Source organism: Primulina tabacum, chromosome 5, assembly GCF_025594145.1.
Source record: "Primulina tabacum isolate GXHZ01 chromosome 5, ASM2559414v2, whole genome shotgun sequence".
Classification (NCBI taxonomy): domain Eukaryota; kingdom Viridiplantae; phylum Streptophyta; class Magnoliopsida; order Lamiales; family Gesneriaceae; genus Primulina; species Primulina tabacum.
In genome coordinates this window covers 6160591-6175618 of record NC_134554.1, presented here as the reverse complement: position 1 = coordinate 6175618, position 15028 = coordinate 6160591, and the positions used below count along the sequence as shown (strand labels likewise).

Below are 15028 nucleotides of genomic sequence, written 5' to 3'. Positions count from 1 at the left end.
ATGCAACTGGTGAAAATATTAAATAGGCATAGCTTTATATTTATTAGTAGATCTTTTTTATATGGTCTCACCGATCTATATCTACAAAACATATCGATCATGTCTATATTTAGAGTGAAAAGTAATATTTTTGACATAAAAAGTAAAATATTCATGTATCGGATCAGATAAAATATATGTTTCACAAAATTGAACCGTGTGACATTTTGTGTGTTCTCATAAAATAATATTACTAATTTATGACATATCACGCTGAAAGAAATCATAAAAATGAAAATATTTCATTTTATTTTGATGAATCAAGTCCATAATTTATATAGTATATTATAATGTAGGGTTTTTTTTTTTTTTTTTTTATAAAAACGACTCGATGGGGACGAGAGCGCACCAGTTCCACGCCCTTGATGTTATGGTTAGTAATAGGTATTATGATTATTTCATAAAACATTATATAATAGTTTGAGTGGTTAAGGTTGCTGGCCAAAAGCACTTTTCCACATGATTCTAAACGCTACAAAATAAAATGGATAAGGTGCAATTTCATGTGATACACTATTTTTATCACGTTACTTTCTATATATGTTGTCCGAAATAATGAATGATTTATGTTTTCGATACGACGTATAATTATATTCTTGAATAATTGATCTTCGATATTTTTAAAATACCATTTTCTTAATTAAAATTTATATTATAAATTAAGTAAGTAAATATTGATTGTAAGTCAAAAGACAAATACTGATTGGGGCATCATTTCAGCAAGCCAGGCAACTCACTTTTTATTTGAGAAAATGAAAAGTGGACGAGCAAGAGAATAACTCCAAGTGATGCCTACAAAAGCTACAAACAAGGCATGTTATGTTGGATACATAAGCCATGTAATTCAACAATTTTACAATTATATATAATCCACCTGTCACCATTAATTATCGATCAAATTAATGTCGATAAATTGATTATAATCATAGACTAATTAGAAATGATCATATATATATATATATATATATGTGCATCGAATGAAGACTAGTGATCATATTTAAATTTTATATATCCACTTGCTATATATATATATATATATATATATATATATATATTGGTTTGTGAAAGTGATAGGACATCAAGTCTAGTCTTTGTCCGATATTGTAAAACTTCAGGTTTTTGGCTTTAAACAAAGTTAAGCATGCACGCTCTTTGTAAGAAGTCGAATCTGAACATAAATTACAAATAATTAACATAGGTTATTGTTAGTCTATTTAGTGAATTAAAGATCTCAAAATCAATTATTTGTGATTTCAAATATATAACAAAGTTTATCGTATAAATTATTGATTGCCCGGAATATCGTTAATCATACTGAAAACACAGAATAAAACATCTTAGATCAGGAAAAGATTATTCGATTAATTTGTAAATAAATACATGCATCACATGATAGCAGCAATGATTAAAAATAATAAATTCCATATATAGAAGAGTAATTAATTTAGTGAATGCATGCTGGAAAAAGGAAGCCATTGAAACACCTTACGATCCGATCCCCACACAACTCAACATGATCTTATTCCTCTCTTGGATCCCTTCCCCACTAAAAAGAAAACCTACCAAATATTTTGACATTTAACACCACACCCTCTTGTTTTAAGCCTGTGTAGCTCAGCTCCTCCATGAAAAAGAGAGCTAATTCTTCACCATCACCACTTCTCCTCCAATCCCTCTAACTTCTTTTCATGGCGCTCCTCGCTTTCCTACCCGACCCGGAAGCCAAAACCCATCCGCCGGCCTCAAACCTCAAGCGCAAGAAAAAGCACCAGAAAACAAAGCACCCGGCTTCGGTCTCTTCTTGGGACCAGATCAAGAGCTTGCTCACTTGCAAGCAGATCGAGGAATCCCAAATTCATCATCCTATTTACGCGTCCTGCAGCTCCATCTGTACGTTCCGTGACGTCACCAGGGTGGTGCACCGCTGCGACATCTCCCCAGATAGCACTTCTTTGGGCCAGGAGACCAGGCTTCTCAGCAAAAAAAGCAGCCCTGGATCTTCGTCGACGACTCGGTCGGTTAGATCCGGCTATGGCGCTGGCGCGTACACGGGAAAGGGGATGCAGCTTAGGAGGCTCTCGGGTTGTTACGAGTGCCACGCAATTGTTGATCCAAGCATGTACGCTGAGTTCTTTTTAATTTCATATTATTTATACATATATATACACACACACACACATCAAACGCAACGAAAGTTACTGGAGCTAAATGTATCAATTTATTTTCGTTAAATGTTTTTGGATCGCAGGTATCCATTGCCGAGAACGAGGATCTGCGCTTGCTCTGAATGCGGTGAGGTGTTTCCGAAAGTCGAGAGCTTGGAGCATCACCAGGCAATCAGGCATGCAGGTGATCTTTTATATTTTCTTCCCTCGATTATCGATCAATCACATTTTAAAAGAACAACACAATATTAATTAAGAAGTCTTTTGTCTCCTGTTATTATTTCCTATCATTACAAATTTTAGCTATTAATGGCTCTTTTCCACTAAATTTTGAATCCCCGATGGGGGTAATCAATCCAATCCTATTGGTCTTGCATGAATGACTAAGATCGTGGAATTAATTGGGAGTATATACACAATTCTAATGTGATCTTTTCAAAAGACATTATTGTATATTATTATTTCAAAATCGAGATTTTGAAGTTGGAAATCGTTAGTGAAGAGTAACGGGATAATGTCGGCAATCCAAAAGGAATGAAAAGTGGGTGATTTGAAGTGTATTTCTTAAGCTCCCATAAATCTTCGCCTGTGTTTTTGAAGGGCACAGCCACATCAATTTTTTGCGCTATGGACCACCACTTGATATCAATAAATTTTACAGCTTTCAATTAAAAGCACCACACATTACCACGTGGCGCATCGCCCCACTCTGACAGGAATAAGACTTTTTCCAATTCTATTATTTTATCCAAATCTTTAAGACAAACTAATGATGATTAAAATAGCTGGTTGGATAAATAATTAAATATCGAATTTTAGTTGGTGATTTAATTTAATTTTGCAGTATCTGAGCTCGGCCCAGAGGATTCGAGCAACAATATAGTTGAAATCATTTTCAAATCAAGTTGGCTTAAAAAGAACAGCCCAATCTGCAAGATCGAACGGATACTAAAGGTCCACAACACCCAGCGCACGATCCAACGCTTCGAAGACTACAGAGACGCGGTGAAGGCACGCGCCAACTCCACCTCCAAGAGAAACGCCAGGTGCGCCGCCGACGGCAACGAGCTGCTGAGATTCCACTGCGCCACGCTCACGTGCTCCCTCGGTGCGCGTGGATCATCCAGCTTGTGCGCCTCTGTTCCCGGCTGCGGAGTTTGTACAATTATCCGACATGGATTCCAGGGAAGCAAGATTAGCGGGGTTCGCACGACAGCCAGCAGCGGTAGGGCTCACGACAGTATCAGCGTCTTGGCCACTCGCCGCGCCATGCTGGTATGCCGCGTGATTGCTGGAAGGGTGAAGCGCGTGGGCGACGAAGCGGCGGCGGGGGAGGAGGACGGTGCTGCGGCGCCGGTGGCTGGCTCGTTCGATTCGGTGGCTAGCTTTACCGGAATATACTCAAATCTGGAGGATTTATATGTGTTTAATTCAAGGGCAATCTTGCCTTGCTTTGTTGTGATCTATAAAGCGCTCGAATGTTAAGACAAATTAAGGTTCGAACATTTTGCTGGTGGTGATTAATGATTATAAATACAACATAATTTAAAGTTACCTCGTTGTTATTCATTTATCTTTTCCATATAAAACGTGACACGTTTTTTATTTTGTTCGGAGGAAGAAACCTTTAACATTCTTGTTTAATTTATGAGATGCGTGATATGATCGTTTGTTTTATGTGATATCAGTGTATATTATGGTTGTTTTCACAGATAATTTTCAATAAATTCACTCGAGCTAATGACATTTGGATTTGAAGGCTATATTATATGAAAGACCCATATCTCATCATCTTTTTTTCATTATTGTTATATACAAGGTAAGGCATCGGAAATACCGAAATAATTGAAAAAAAATTATTATGGATGAGGAATTGATGACTTTGCATAGTTCTCTGTTTTTGACGATTTCTGCAGTAATGTCGTACTGTCGTACTGACAAGGAAATTCAAGAAAGTTTTTTTTCACGGTAAAGTCTACGAGTTCAGTCCCAAAATCATCAACAATCTCTACCATACTAATGTTGATGCAGAAGAAGGCCTCCAACCGGATATTCGTGAAGTTACTTCAAAATTAACTGTGAGTTTGATCAACCAATTTCTGTCATCGTTTTACTATCTTTTTCATGAAATTGCAACACACAATTGGACTCCTTCAACAAACTCTACAGTGATGACGAGGCTACAAACTTTAGTTCTAATTTCCATTCGCACTCAAGCCACCTTTAATTCTGGAAAATTGGTCTTCAAAATAGTACTCCAATTGCTAAGAGATGATTCAAACCATCTAAACTACATTTTTCCTCACTGATTTATGGGATCTTTGAGTCTCAATGATTCATTAAAGACGTTGATGAGCAGTTATCTGATATAAGTGATATGCTAAAGATTGTCTCTATCTTGTTCAAGAGTAATCGGAAGATAGACCTACACCCTGGTCTGAATCATGTGTTGCCACAAATGTTGGCACCACGGCCTCAAGACATGACTTCATAACGATCACTCCATCACTTCTCCTAGCCCATGTTCTAGCGAAGGAATTGATCATTCATTATGAAGATCAAGTGGTTATTACAGAATTTTATTAGACGTGGTTGTATATTCTGAAAAAAAGGAGGAGACAATGCACAAACTTCGGATGCGGGACCATCAGGAACAAAACACTGTGATGCAACTGAAGAAGAAGTAGTTAACACTGATAGCAATCGATGATTTTATTTTATCATTTTATCTACTATGAGTTTGTGTAGTTTTTAATTCATTGATTTTTTTAATGTTATCATGTGATTTAGTATTATGTGTTGAATATTTTTTCCTCGTGTTGTCAATACGGCTAACAAAACGTAAGTTAACATGATCAAATTCAAGGGGAGATAAATGAAGTAGCATCAACTTGGAAAGTCGTGTTTGTGCTTGTTTTGTCCAGAAAGGCAAAATGAAGTAACTGAAAGGAAAAATAATTTTTGGATTTCAATATATAATTTATTTCTTAAATTATATTTTTCTTATTGAGTAGATTTTGTTAAATATTTTATTAAGAGCTTTGTCTTTCTAGATTTTCATAGAGATTGACTCTAGATCTGATTTGACATGCTTAAAAGTATTTATTTTATTATAAACTTTATATTACTGTAATTTATAGGTATCTAATCAATTAAACAATTCTAAAGAAAATCATACATATAAATAATGAGTAACATATGCTACGCACGCGAGCAGAGAGATAGAGATAAATATTCTTAGAGAAAATAATCATGTCGTAGAACGCTGCAGTTTGAATATTATTTTGTCATGGGACATCGAACAAATATTTATATTTATGCATAATTATCTTTGAGTTATTTTTATTTAAGTTATTTATTTTTGTGCTATATTATTATACTGCATAGTGTATATTGTTATTAAAATATTACAACGTTTGAAACAACATCAATATTTAATATACAAAACGTTTCTAATAAACAAAATCCCTCACACAATCAATTTACAGTGGTCTTACTTTAGTACGGAATGATTTCTTACCCATTTGAGTTAGTTTTACAGAAACTGAGACTTGCAAACCACACCTAGTCCCTAACGGCAGTAAGAACACGTGGCCTCATTTTGGTCCAAGTTTGGCCTTTTGGGCCTATTTTTTTAAATTATTATTATTTTTTGATGCCCACCCGTTTACTTAAACACAATGTAATAAATTAATCACACGTCTCTTTCTACTTTTCCGACACGTAAGATCAATTGAATATAACTTTTTTTTTAAAAAAAACAATTATTTACAAATAATAAATTTTTTTAACCACAAAATTTATTCAGATATACAATTATATTTATGTTTATAGAAAGTATCTCTAAAATATTATAAACCAAAATTGGTGGTCGGAATTATTGAATTCTAAAAATGAGAGTTTTGAAACGAAATTTGTACTAATGACCAAATTTACAGAGCCAAAATCAGCCCAGTACCGAAATTAGTAAACCTAAAAAGTAAAAACAATTGCCACCAAAAAAATAAAATAAAATAGGTATGTGAAAAAAATTAGGTATGGCTAGAATTTAGGTTAGTGCAGAAAGCACGCTTGCCATCCCCCAGTCTCCCCTAAATGTGAGGTTTCTTAACCATCATTCAATTCATTCGTTTCTTATATTATGGCAACAACATTAGGACATTTTTTGTGATATATTTTCAATCACGTACTTTTTTTTTCCGATTTTAACGTCCATTATTTAGTTGGAAGAAATTAATTTTTACTTAAAATGAATATCAAATAAAATAATTTGATGGTCTTTCTCTCCGATTTGTGAAGATGGGCTAAAACACGACCGATTTTACATTTATAACAGCTTTTTATTTATTATTATTAATCTCGCATTTATTAGTTTAGACTAAATTAGTTGAAAGTTGAGTGCAAATACAAAAAAGAAAGGTAGGTATAGCCGCGGTATTAAAACCCGTGAACTCTAGCTAGTTCTCTCGTTTAATTTAATTTACTCTCCCTATACCAAAACCAAATGGCGAAAACACTCACGGAACAAGCACAACAAGAGTCCCTTCATCCAAAATTCATCAGGGACGAAGACGAAAGGCCGAAGGTTGCATATAACGACTTTAGCGTCGAGATTCCGGTGATATCCCTCGCCGGGATTGATGAATCCGGGGCCCTCGGGGATGAAGTGTGTCGAAAAATAGTCGCAGCTTGTGAAGACTGGGGGATTTTTCAGGTGATCGATCATGGAGTCGATGCAAAACTCATAACAGAAATGACTCGTTTGGCTCGCGGGTTTTTTGACTTGCCGCCGGAGGAGAAGCTTCGTTATGATATGAGTGCAGGCAAGAAAGGTGGTTTTATTGTCTCCAGCCATTTGCAGGTATATACATACACTCGTTCTTTTGCATTCATTATTGAATATTTTTTGATTAATATAATATTTCGAAGATACGATACATAATGAATTTAATTTAATTGTATATATATACGTACGTACATGTTTATAACTTAAGGTGATATATATATACGTACGTGAGACCTTACAAATTATTCCACACCAGAAATCGCTAGAATGAAAATTCAAGTTTTGAGCAAAAAATCACATTTTAAGAATATATGGTTAAAAATAATTACTTTTCCCCCCTAATTTCCTTATTATTGCTTGTGGTTTTGATTAATTTGAAAGGCCATGCTACTTGTTTGGAAGTTTTTTTTACTACAATAATCATATTATTGGAAGGTCACGGAAAAAAAGACGAGAGTTAAAAAACAATGAAGTTTATTTGATCGACCGGTACGCAAGCATATTCTATATTGCATTTGCATGCATTGCATAAAGTTCATTTGAAAATTCATCTTTAGTGATTTATGTAGGCCAGGTAAAGTACAACCTCAGAAGTACCCCTTAGCCGTTGTCATAAATTTAATTGAAAATGGCTAACTAGTTCCACGGATGAGATTAATTAGGTAAAGCTTAAATTATTTTAAAGTTAAATGTACACGTTTTCATAAAGTTCATTTGAAATTTCTCTCTATATCGATTATAATCAAGCTAACAGACATTTTTTCTTTCGAAAATTATAATTTTAGTTTGGTATGTTTTTTGTCTTGGTCATGTAATGTAACTTGTCAATATTCGATTTTCATTCACTAACTTGGATTTTTTTGTTTTGATCTTATCTCATCCGAAACTACTAAATCTATTAAATATTGCTTATTTGGAACTGATACTCACCCACATGGCTCATATATAAATAATAAAACTTATATTAAATATATTAAAACCTATCTAAATAAAAATAAAGAGAAACGACAAGTTTTTTCTTCTCATTTTAAAATATTGGGTCACGTTTTTGTGTCATTTTCCTTCTTTTTTTGCTTAGATTTATTTTGATGTGTGTAACATGAGTTTATTCTCGCTATATTAGCTACTTAGGAAAACATCGATATCAGATAAACAATACTGTAAGGAATTAGTGTCTTTTGGCAAAAAAAATGAGCACAAGAAAATCTAAATTAGTGGAAGAAAACCAAATATTAATAAGGTACTGCACTAAATTTCAAAACATAACTAGTTACATGACTAAACATAAAATTAAACAAGAGCCTAATAAAAAAATTAATACTTTTTCTCTATTTGAAGGGTGAAACAGTGCAAGACTGGAGAGAAATTGTGACATATTTTTCGTACCCTATAAGGGCCCGAGACTACTCAAGATGGCCCGAAAAGCCTGAGGGATGGCGGGCCGTTACGGAGGGCTATAGCGAGCAACTGATGAATCTTGCTTGCAAATTGTTGGAGGTTTTATCAGAGGCAATGGGACTTGAGAAGGATGCATTAAGTAAGGCCTGTGTGGACATGGATCAAAAGGTTGTGGTGAACTTCTACCCCAAATGCCCTCAACCGGATCTCACACTCGGACTGAAGCGACACACGGATCCGGGTACGATCACTTTGTTGCTCCAGGACCAGGTCGGTGGGCTGCAGGCGACCCGGGATGGTGGCCAGTCTTGGATCACGGTTCAGCCAGTTGAAGGGGCTTTTGTAGTAAATCTTGGTGACCATGGTCATGTGAGTTATAACATTTTTTTTAAGAAAAAAAATAAAAAAATTACTGTTCTAACAACATAACGTAAAAGATACATAGAAAAATTTCTTTGAACAATTAAATAATGAAGATTATTGTTGAAAATGTTTTAATTAAAGAGCTAGGGGAATCTATTAATAATGTTGATCTTCGTCCTCAAGCATGCAGTATCTAAGTAATGGGAGGTTCAAGAATGCGGATCACCAAGCGGTAGTGAACTCAAACTGTAGCAGATTATCGATAGCAACATTTCAGAATCCATCACCGGATGCCACTGTTTACCCTTTAAAGATCAGATATGGGGACAAACCAATACTCGAACAACCGATAACATTTTCTGAGATGTACAAGAGGAAGATGGGCAATGATCTCGATCATGCAAGGCTTAAGAAATTGGCTAAGGATCATCTTCAAAAGACGCAAGCTGAATTAGCAGAGGATGAGGTGAAGAACAATACCAAGCTGCTTCCTGTTAATGTTAAAATTTCTAAAGGAATGGAAGAGATTCTTGCTTGACCACGTATTACTTTTAATTGAGACGGACTTCTTGTTTTCACTCGATCAGTGATGGGATTCTCTGTTTTGGTTATTTAATGCAATATAATACATTTAAACAGGTTATGGCATTTTATAATATCGGCCTTTTGATATATCAAGATTCGATTGGAAGATATGATATAAATTAAAGGATTCCGCATGCGTTTCTATTCAATTTTCCCGATTTATCGATTTTTCATGCTTTCTATGTATACTTATCCTATATAATCTAGATTGTGTTTTCAAGAACATTTCGAATATTTAAATCAAATAAATATCTAGTATAATTTATTTGAATTATGTAGAACTACTTGGTTGGTTGATCAAATAGATTGGATTCTTGAATGTTCCAATAATTACTTTCTGCAGCTGCAGTTATCTTTCAATTCAGACAGATATTTTGAGATTTATGTCTAAATCTTAATCCATGTACTAGCTAGTTTGTTTTTTTCACACATATTAATATAATTGAAAAAATAAATTAACAAACAAATTTCATATTTTATTTTTATTTAATTCATTTAAAAAATTGTTGTACATCTTTTCAAGACTTAATTAAGAGGAATATAATAGTAAAAAACAATGAAAAATGCTATTAAATATTGAAACTAGAGTATATATTCAAGATAACCGTAAAAGAAAATGCAGCATATGTATTTGATATTTGAGGGAATGTATGACTCTGTTTATTTTTAAAATTATATAAATCGGAAGTTATTGCCTCGGAGGCTTTGTTTGGAAAATTAATTGTTTTCTGCAATGTATTGGTTCTGCATGGTTTTCAATGGTTAGTTCAATTATATCCTTTGGCTATTGGGGTCCCAACGGTAGATCCAATTAGAGAGATCGTATCATTATTTCATGTGATGCTGTTTATTCGTTCACGTAAAAAAATAAACGTGATCTCACTTTATGACCATTGAATCTACCATTGGAGCAATAATCAAAGTAAGGATGACAATGGGGCGGAGTGGGGCGGGACGGGGCGGGTTTGTCATTTATGTCCCTGAATTTCATCCACACCTTCATACATATCTCAATCTCTTTTTAGAGTTCAATGGATCCTCAAACTCGAAACCACGGTGATCAAATCTACATCTCCACTCCCATACACATTTCAAAAATATTAACGAAATAAGACAAGGACGGGTTCTGAGATTTTCTCGAACCAAAATTTATTATTATCCATTATTATTAATGATATTATTATTAAAATTTTAAAAATATGATATTATTATTAATATTACTTTCGAGACTGTTTCGAGGACAAGGATTCCCAAAATATTTCGAAAATTTTAAAAAATTCACAAACTCGAAAAAATCGGAGTTCTCTGTCCCCGCTTCGGATTTATCTCGCGGATCCCGAATTGGTGGCAAAAGTTGTCATCCATCTCTAAACCCAAAGATATAGTCAAAGAGTAGGTCTCTTGTGAGACGGTCTCACGAATCTTTATATGTGAAACGGGTTAATCCTACCGATATTTACAATAAAAAATAATACTTTTAGCATAAAAAAGTAATACTTTTTCATGGATGACTCAAATAAGAGATATGTTTCATAGGTCAAAGACAACGATTTTAAAAAAAGCGTTGTCTATGAGCGGATTTTTTGGTTGCTACGACAACGTTTTGTAAAAATTCGTTGTGTTTTAGGTGTAATAGACAACGGTTTAAATATGAGCGTGTTTTTTAATATATATGACAACGGTTTTGGAAAATTGTTGTTAAAAACCATTAAAAAACTAAAAAAAATAATAATTAAAAGGGAAAAAATAAGATTGAGCGGAAACAAACCCATCCCCACAAATATTCATTCCCGCCCCGTATGTCCAAGGAAGAAGAAAACCCAACCCTACTCCCGTTGCTCTCTCCTTCACGCGTACGACGGCTTCCGGCGAGCGCCGCCCAGAACATCGGACAAGAAGCGTCGAGCTCCTGAAGTTCTTCCCCAAGCCCTTGCACCTATTTTCTATACTGAATCAAGAAGAAATCGAAGTTGGCTTTGCGAGATTTGCGTTCGATTGAGGTGAGATTTGCATTCGATTCTTGGTTGTTTGTCTTGTATTGAGTAAGGAATTAAGTTTATGTGGAATGATTAGACAATATATGTTCCCCTGCTTTATTTATTTAATTGAACCCGTAGGTTATGAGTCCTAACACTTTGTTCTTCGAATTTCAGCAGAAGAAAATGACTGTTTAGATTAACCAAACCTTATTGTAAATGCGGGTTGGATTGGGAATAGTGAAAGATGATTGATTTTGTTGTTGTATTCAGCTTTTATTACCATGATCATATATCTATTGTTTTGTTTCAAAATGTATTAGCTCCATGTTCTCTTTTAGTTGAATCCCATTTTTACACAGCTCAATACCAGAGAATATAACATGTCTGTTTATTGAAATTTGCGTATCAAATACGATATCGGGGCGGAATTGGAAATTTTTTTTGGTGTTGAACAAAATCGGTTGCTATAATATAGTATAGTATAGTATATAGATAATAAGTATCTCTGTTTTCTGAATATATAATATAGTATAGATATAGGCTATATTATTTGTTTTAATATTATATGTTTTCCTTGACGTAGGCTATAGATATAGGATATATTATCTGTTTTCCTTGACATAGGCTATATTATTTGTTTTAATATTTACAATTGTTTTGAAGGTGTTGGTTGATTGGTTTTTGAGCTCAGCTAAATATTCGAAAAATATAACCATGGTTTTTGTTTTTCAAAACAGGATAGGTTCGAAATGATAACACTTTGCAGCTTCGAAAGAAGGAGAAAGAAAGCTTCAAAAAAATATGCACATCTAGTGTTTTTGGTGTTGTAAGACTTATTTTGGATCAAATATTATGGATTATGGTACGTGGATGTGGGCACCATTTATGTTATACTTTTGAGCTTAATTGTTTTAGGATGATTGTATGCTTTTATATTTTATTAGTTCTAATTGCAGGATTTTTTAATTTGTGTTTTTATATAATTATTAATTAATTTGTTCATTGTATATAAAATATGAAAGACAACGGTTTTTAAAAAATTAACGGCAACGGTTATAAAATGATGCAAAACTAATTTGTAATCAAGGTCGAAGACAACGGTTTTCATTTGTTCTTGAAATAACTTACAACAACGGTTTTTATTCGTTGCGTAAACGTTGTTATAAACAACAAACAACAACATTTTTTCTACATTGTTAAAATGTTGTCGTAACTTCGTAACAACAACGTTTTTAATTTGCATCGAAAAGGTTGTCGTAGTTGATATAACACAACGGTTTTGAAGTGTTGTCGTAGCTGACATTACACAACATTTTAAAAACGTTGCAAAACCGTTGTTTTTGTTATATAAGACAATGGTTTATATCCGTTATTGTTGACCAGGATTTTTAACAACAGTGCTTACAACATCAGTTTTTCACCGCGTTTTTCTTCTAGCGAGGGTATCTTGTTTGCTTTCAACTTTTTTCGTGAGTATCGAATGCCATTTTCCCGGCACACCTATTTGACTTGCAACATAAATATTTATAAAAGATTTTTAAAGAGTTAAAAGTCGAGAAGAGTATAACATAAGGGTGAACTAAATCAAAATTTAACAAAAACATTTATTTAAATTCATGATTTACTTCGATTACGTTGTGTATTATGTGTATCTAGTGGGTGCTCAAGTACATATTGGTTTGGTTTTAAATAAAAATTCGAACCAAACCATGTTTTATCGGTTTTACAAAATTTCAAACCAAACGAAACCATGAATTTCGGTTTGGTTTGTTCCGGCTTTGGAGGACTAATTTTAAGCTTTAAGTTTAATAATGAATTAATGAATGAAATATTATAATTCGATAAATAGTTTGAATATGTTTGATTTGGTTTATTTTTATACAAAATTTAAACCAAACCAATTTGAAAAGAGAAACAAGGACTTTGTTATTGCTTCTTCCAATCGATCATATACATACACGAAGTGGAGATTTCAGAGAAAAATAATTCTCGAAGTCGTTGATGTTGAAGAGTGCTGATTGCGTGTTGCCTTGAATGTTGGGAACATCTACAGACAACATCCGCAAAGAAGTTGGCTGAAGATCGTTTTCGTGGATTTCATTTTGGCATCACACTTTTGCTTTCTTGTTAACGTTTTAATTCTCTTTTTTATTTTAGAAAGCTTTTATTTTTCTCAACTTGTTGAGGAAATTGATTTTAGTCTTAATCACTAGTGATAGGTTTTTGTAAACGGTTTGGTTTTCTAGTGATTTATTTTTGTCATAAAGCACTGCACAAGTATAAACTTGTCACAAGTATTTATACTTGTACAAAATTAATCTCGTCCATCTATTCATTTAAAGTGAATTTGTATGTTGTCTTAAATGTTGTAACATTTGACACAACATTTAATTCTGATAAAACACAAATTTACGTTTTTACACTAGTGTAGATATATTTTATTACCTGTTCGAACAACAAAATATCTTATAGGTTCATTTTACAAGAGCACAGTACTATATTCCCTAAAAGCGTCTAAACCAAGCGTACTGGAAAGAAGACTGATAATAAACCATAACAAGAACCACCACCAAGACGATCAACAAACCCACCGGAGAACTCCCCTCCTCCTCCGCCCATGACGCGTGCCTCTGGATTCCAAAGTGGTGGCGCCACCACCTGCGGCGGAGCATCATCATGTTCACCACCAGAACCGCCACGAGTGGCAGCAGAATGAGGCCGAACCTCAACCCCATCTTGCTTCTTTCCACCTTTTCTTTAAACTCCGAATAAGATGCAAAATACAGTAACATGACGAAGATCCCGAAAAACACCACTAATGGCAGAGGCGGCAGCGATATTGAATCTAGGGTTTGATCTTTCCAGCTTATACCCCTCTTGTCTCGTACAAACCAACCCATTTTCTATTTCGTTTTCTTGATTATTTCTTCAACGTCTGGAAAATATTTCTTGTTTTCGAAATTTAAGAGTTGATGGATGAGAATATATACGAGGATAAATAAAGTTTATAATCAAAATATGTGTGCTTTAGCACAAATTCTGCTTTTTATTTTGATTATATTATATGGATGCCAAACAAAATATAAGTCATATTTATTTACACACATAATGCAAGGGATCGATACAAATATGGTTGTTTACCTTTTTAAATTCATCATGAAAGTAAAGAAAAGGAAGAAGAATATATTCTCTAATCAGCGATCAATATATTGCTACATATTAGTTGTGAATCACAATTGAAAGTGCTGATGTTCCCTTCATATGTTATACTTGTATAAAATGATAAATATTATACACTTATGTTTAAATATTTTTGTTTTTGAATGCTTTAAAAAAATTAATAATAAAAAAGTTCAGATTAGAAAGAAATTCCAAAATTATATAAAAGAATAAGAGAAAATTGTGGTTGTAAGGGGAGAAAAATTTCTAATGGAAATAAGTGATTAAGAAAACCGATATTTTTAAAAGAATAAATAGATAATTATTTTAGATGAGTTAAAGTTGTAAGTTGGTCCTATAACTTGGCTTGATTTTTATTTTTGGTCAATCAGTAAAATTTTATTTTTAGCGACTTATCTTCGATTATCTTAGAATTTTAATTTCTTTTTGTCATTGGAGTGTTGATATTAGTCGCTTAATCTGAATTTTTTTAAAAAAATATATACAGAATTGAAGCATCTAATTAATTCCGTTGACTGTGCATACGGTCTGTC

At 33.6% G+C, this 15028-nt stretch overlaps 2 protein-coding genes across 2 annotated transcripts; both read left to right on the top strand.

The window, feature by feature from the left end:
• The first annotated feature begins 1474 nt into the window (after positions 1–1474).
• On the top strand, positions 1475–3758 carry LOC142545939 (uncharacterized). The gene is made up of 3 exons (XM_075653385.1): positions 1475–2158; positions 2288–2388; positions 3049–3758. Exons 1-3 carry the CDS (start codon positions 1728–1730, stop codon positions 3687–3689), a joined length of 1173 nt encoding a protein of 390 aa, XP_075509500.1. The 5' UTR covers positions 1475–1727; the 3' UTR covers positions 3690–3758.
• A 2915-nt stretch (positions 3759–6673) lies between these two features.
• LOC142545938 (naringenin,2-oxoglutarate 3-dioxygenase-like) lies at positions 6674–9478 on the top strand. The gene is made up of 3 exons (XM_075653384.1): positions 6674–7065; positions 8329–8757; positions 8942–9478. Exons 1-3 carry the CDS (start codon positions 6709–6711, stop codon positions 9287–9289), a joined length of 1134 nt encoding a protein of 377 aa, XP_075509499.1. The 5' UTR covers positions 6674–6708; the 3' UTR covers positions 9290–9478.
• The last annotated feature ends 5550 nt before the right edge of the window (positions 9479–15028 follow it).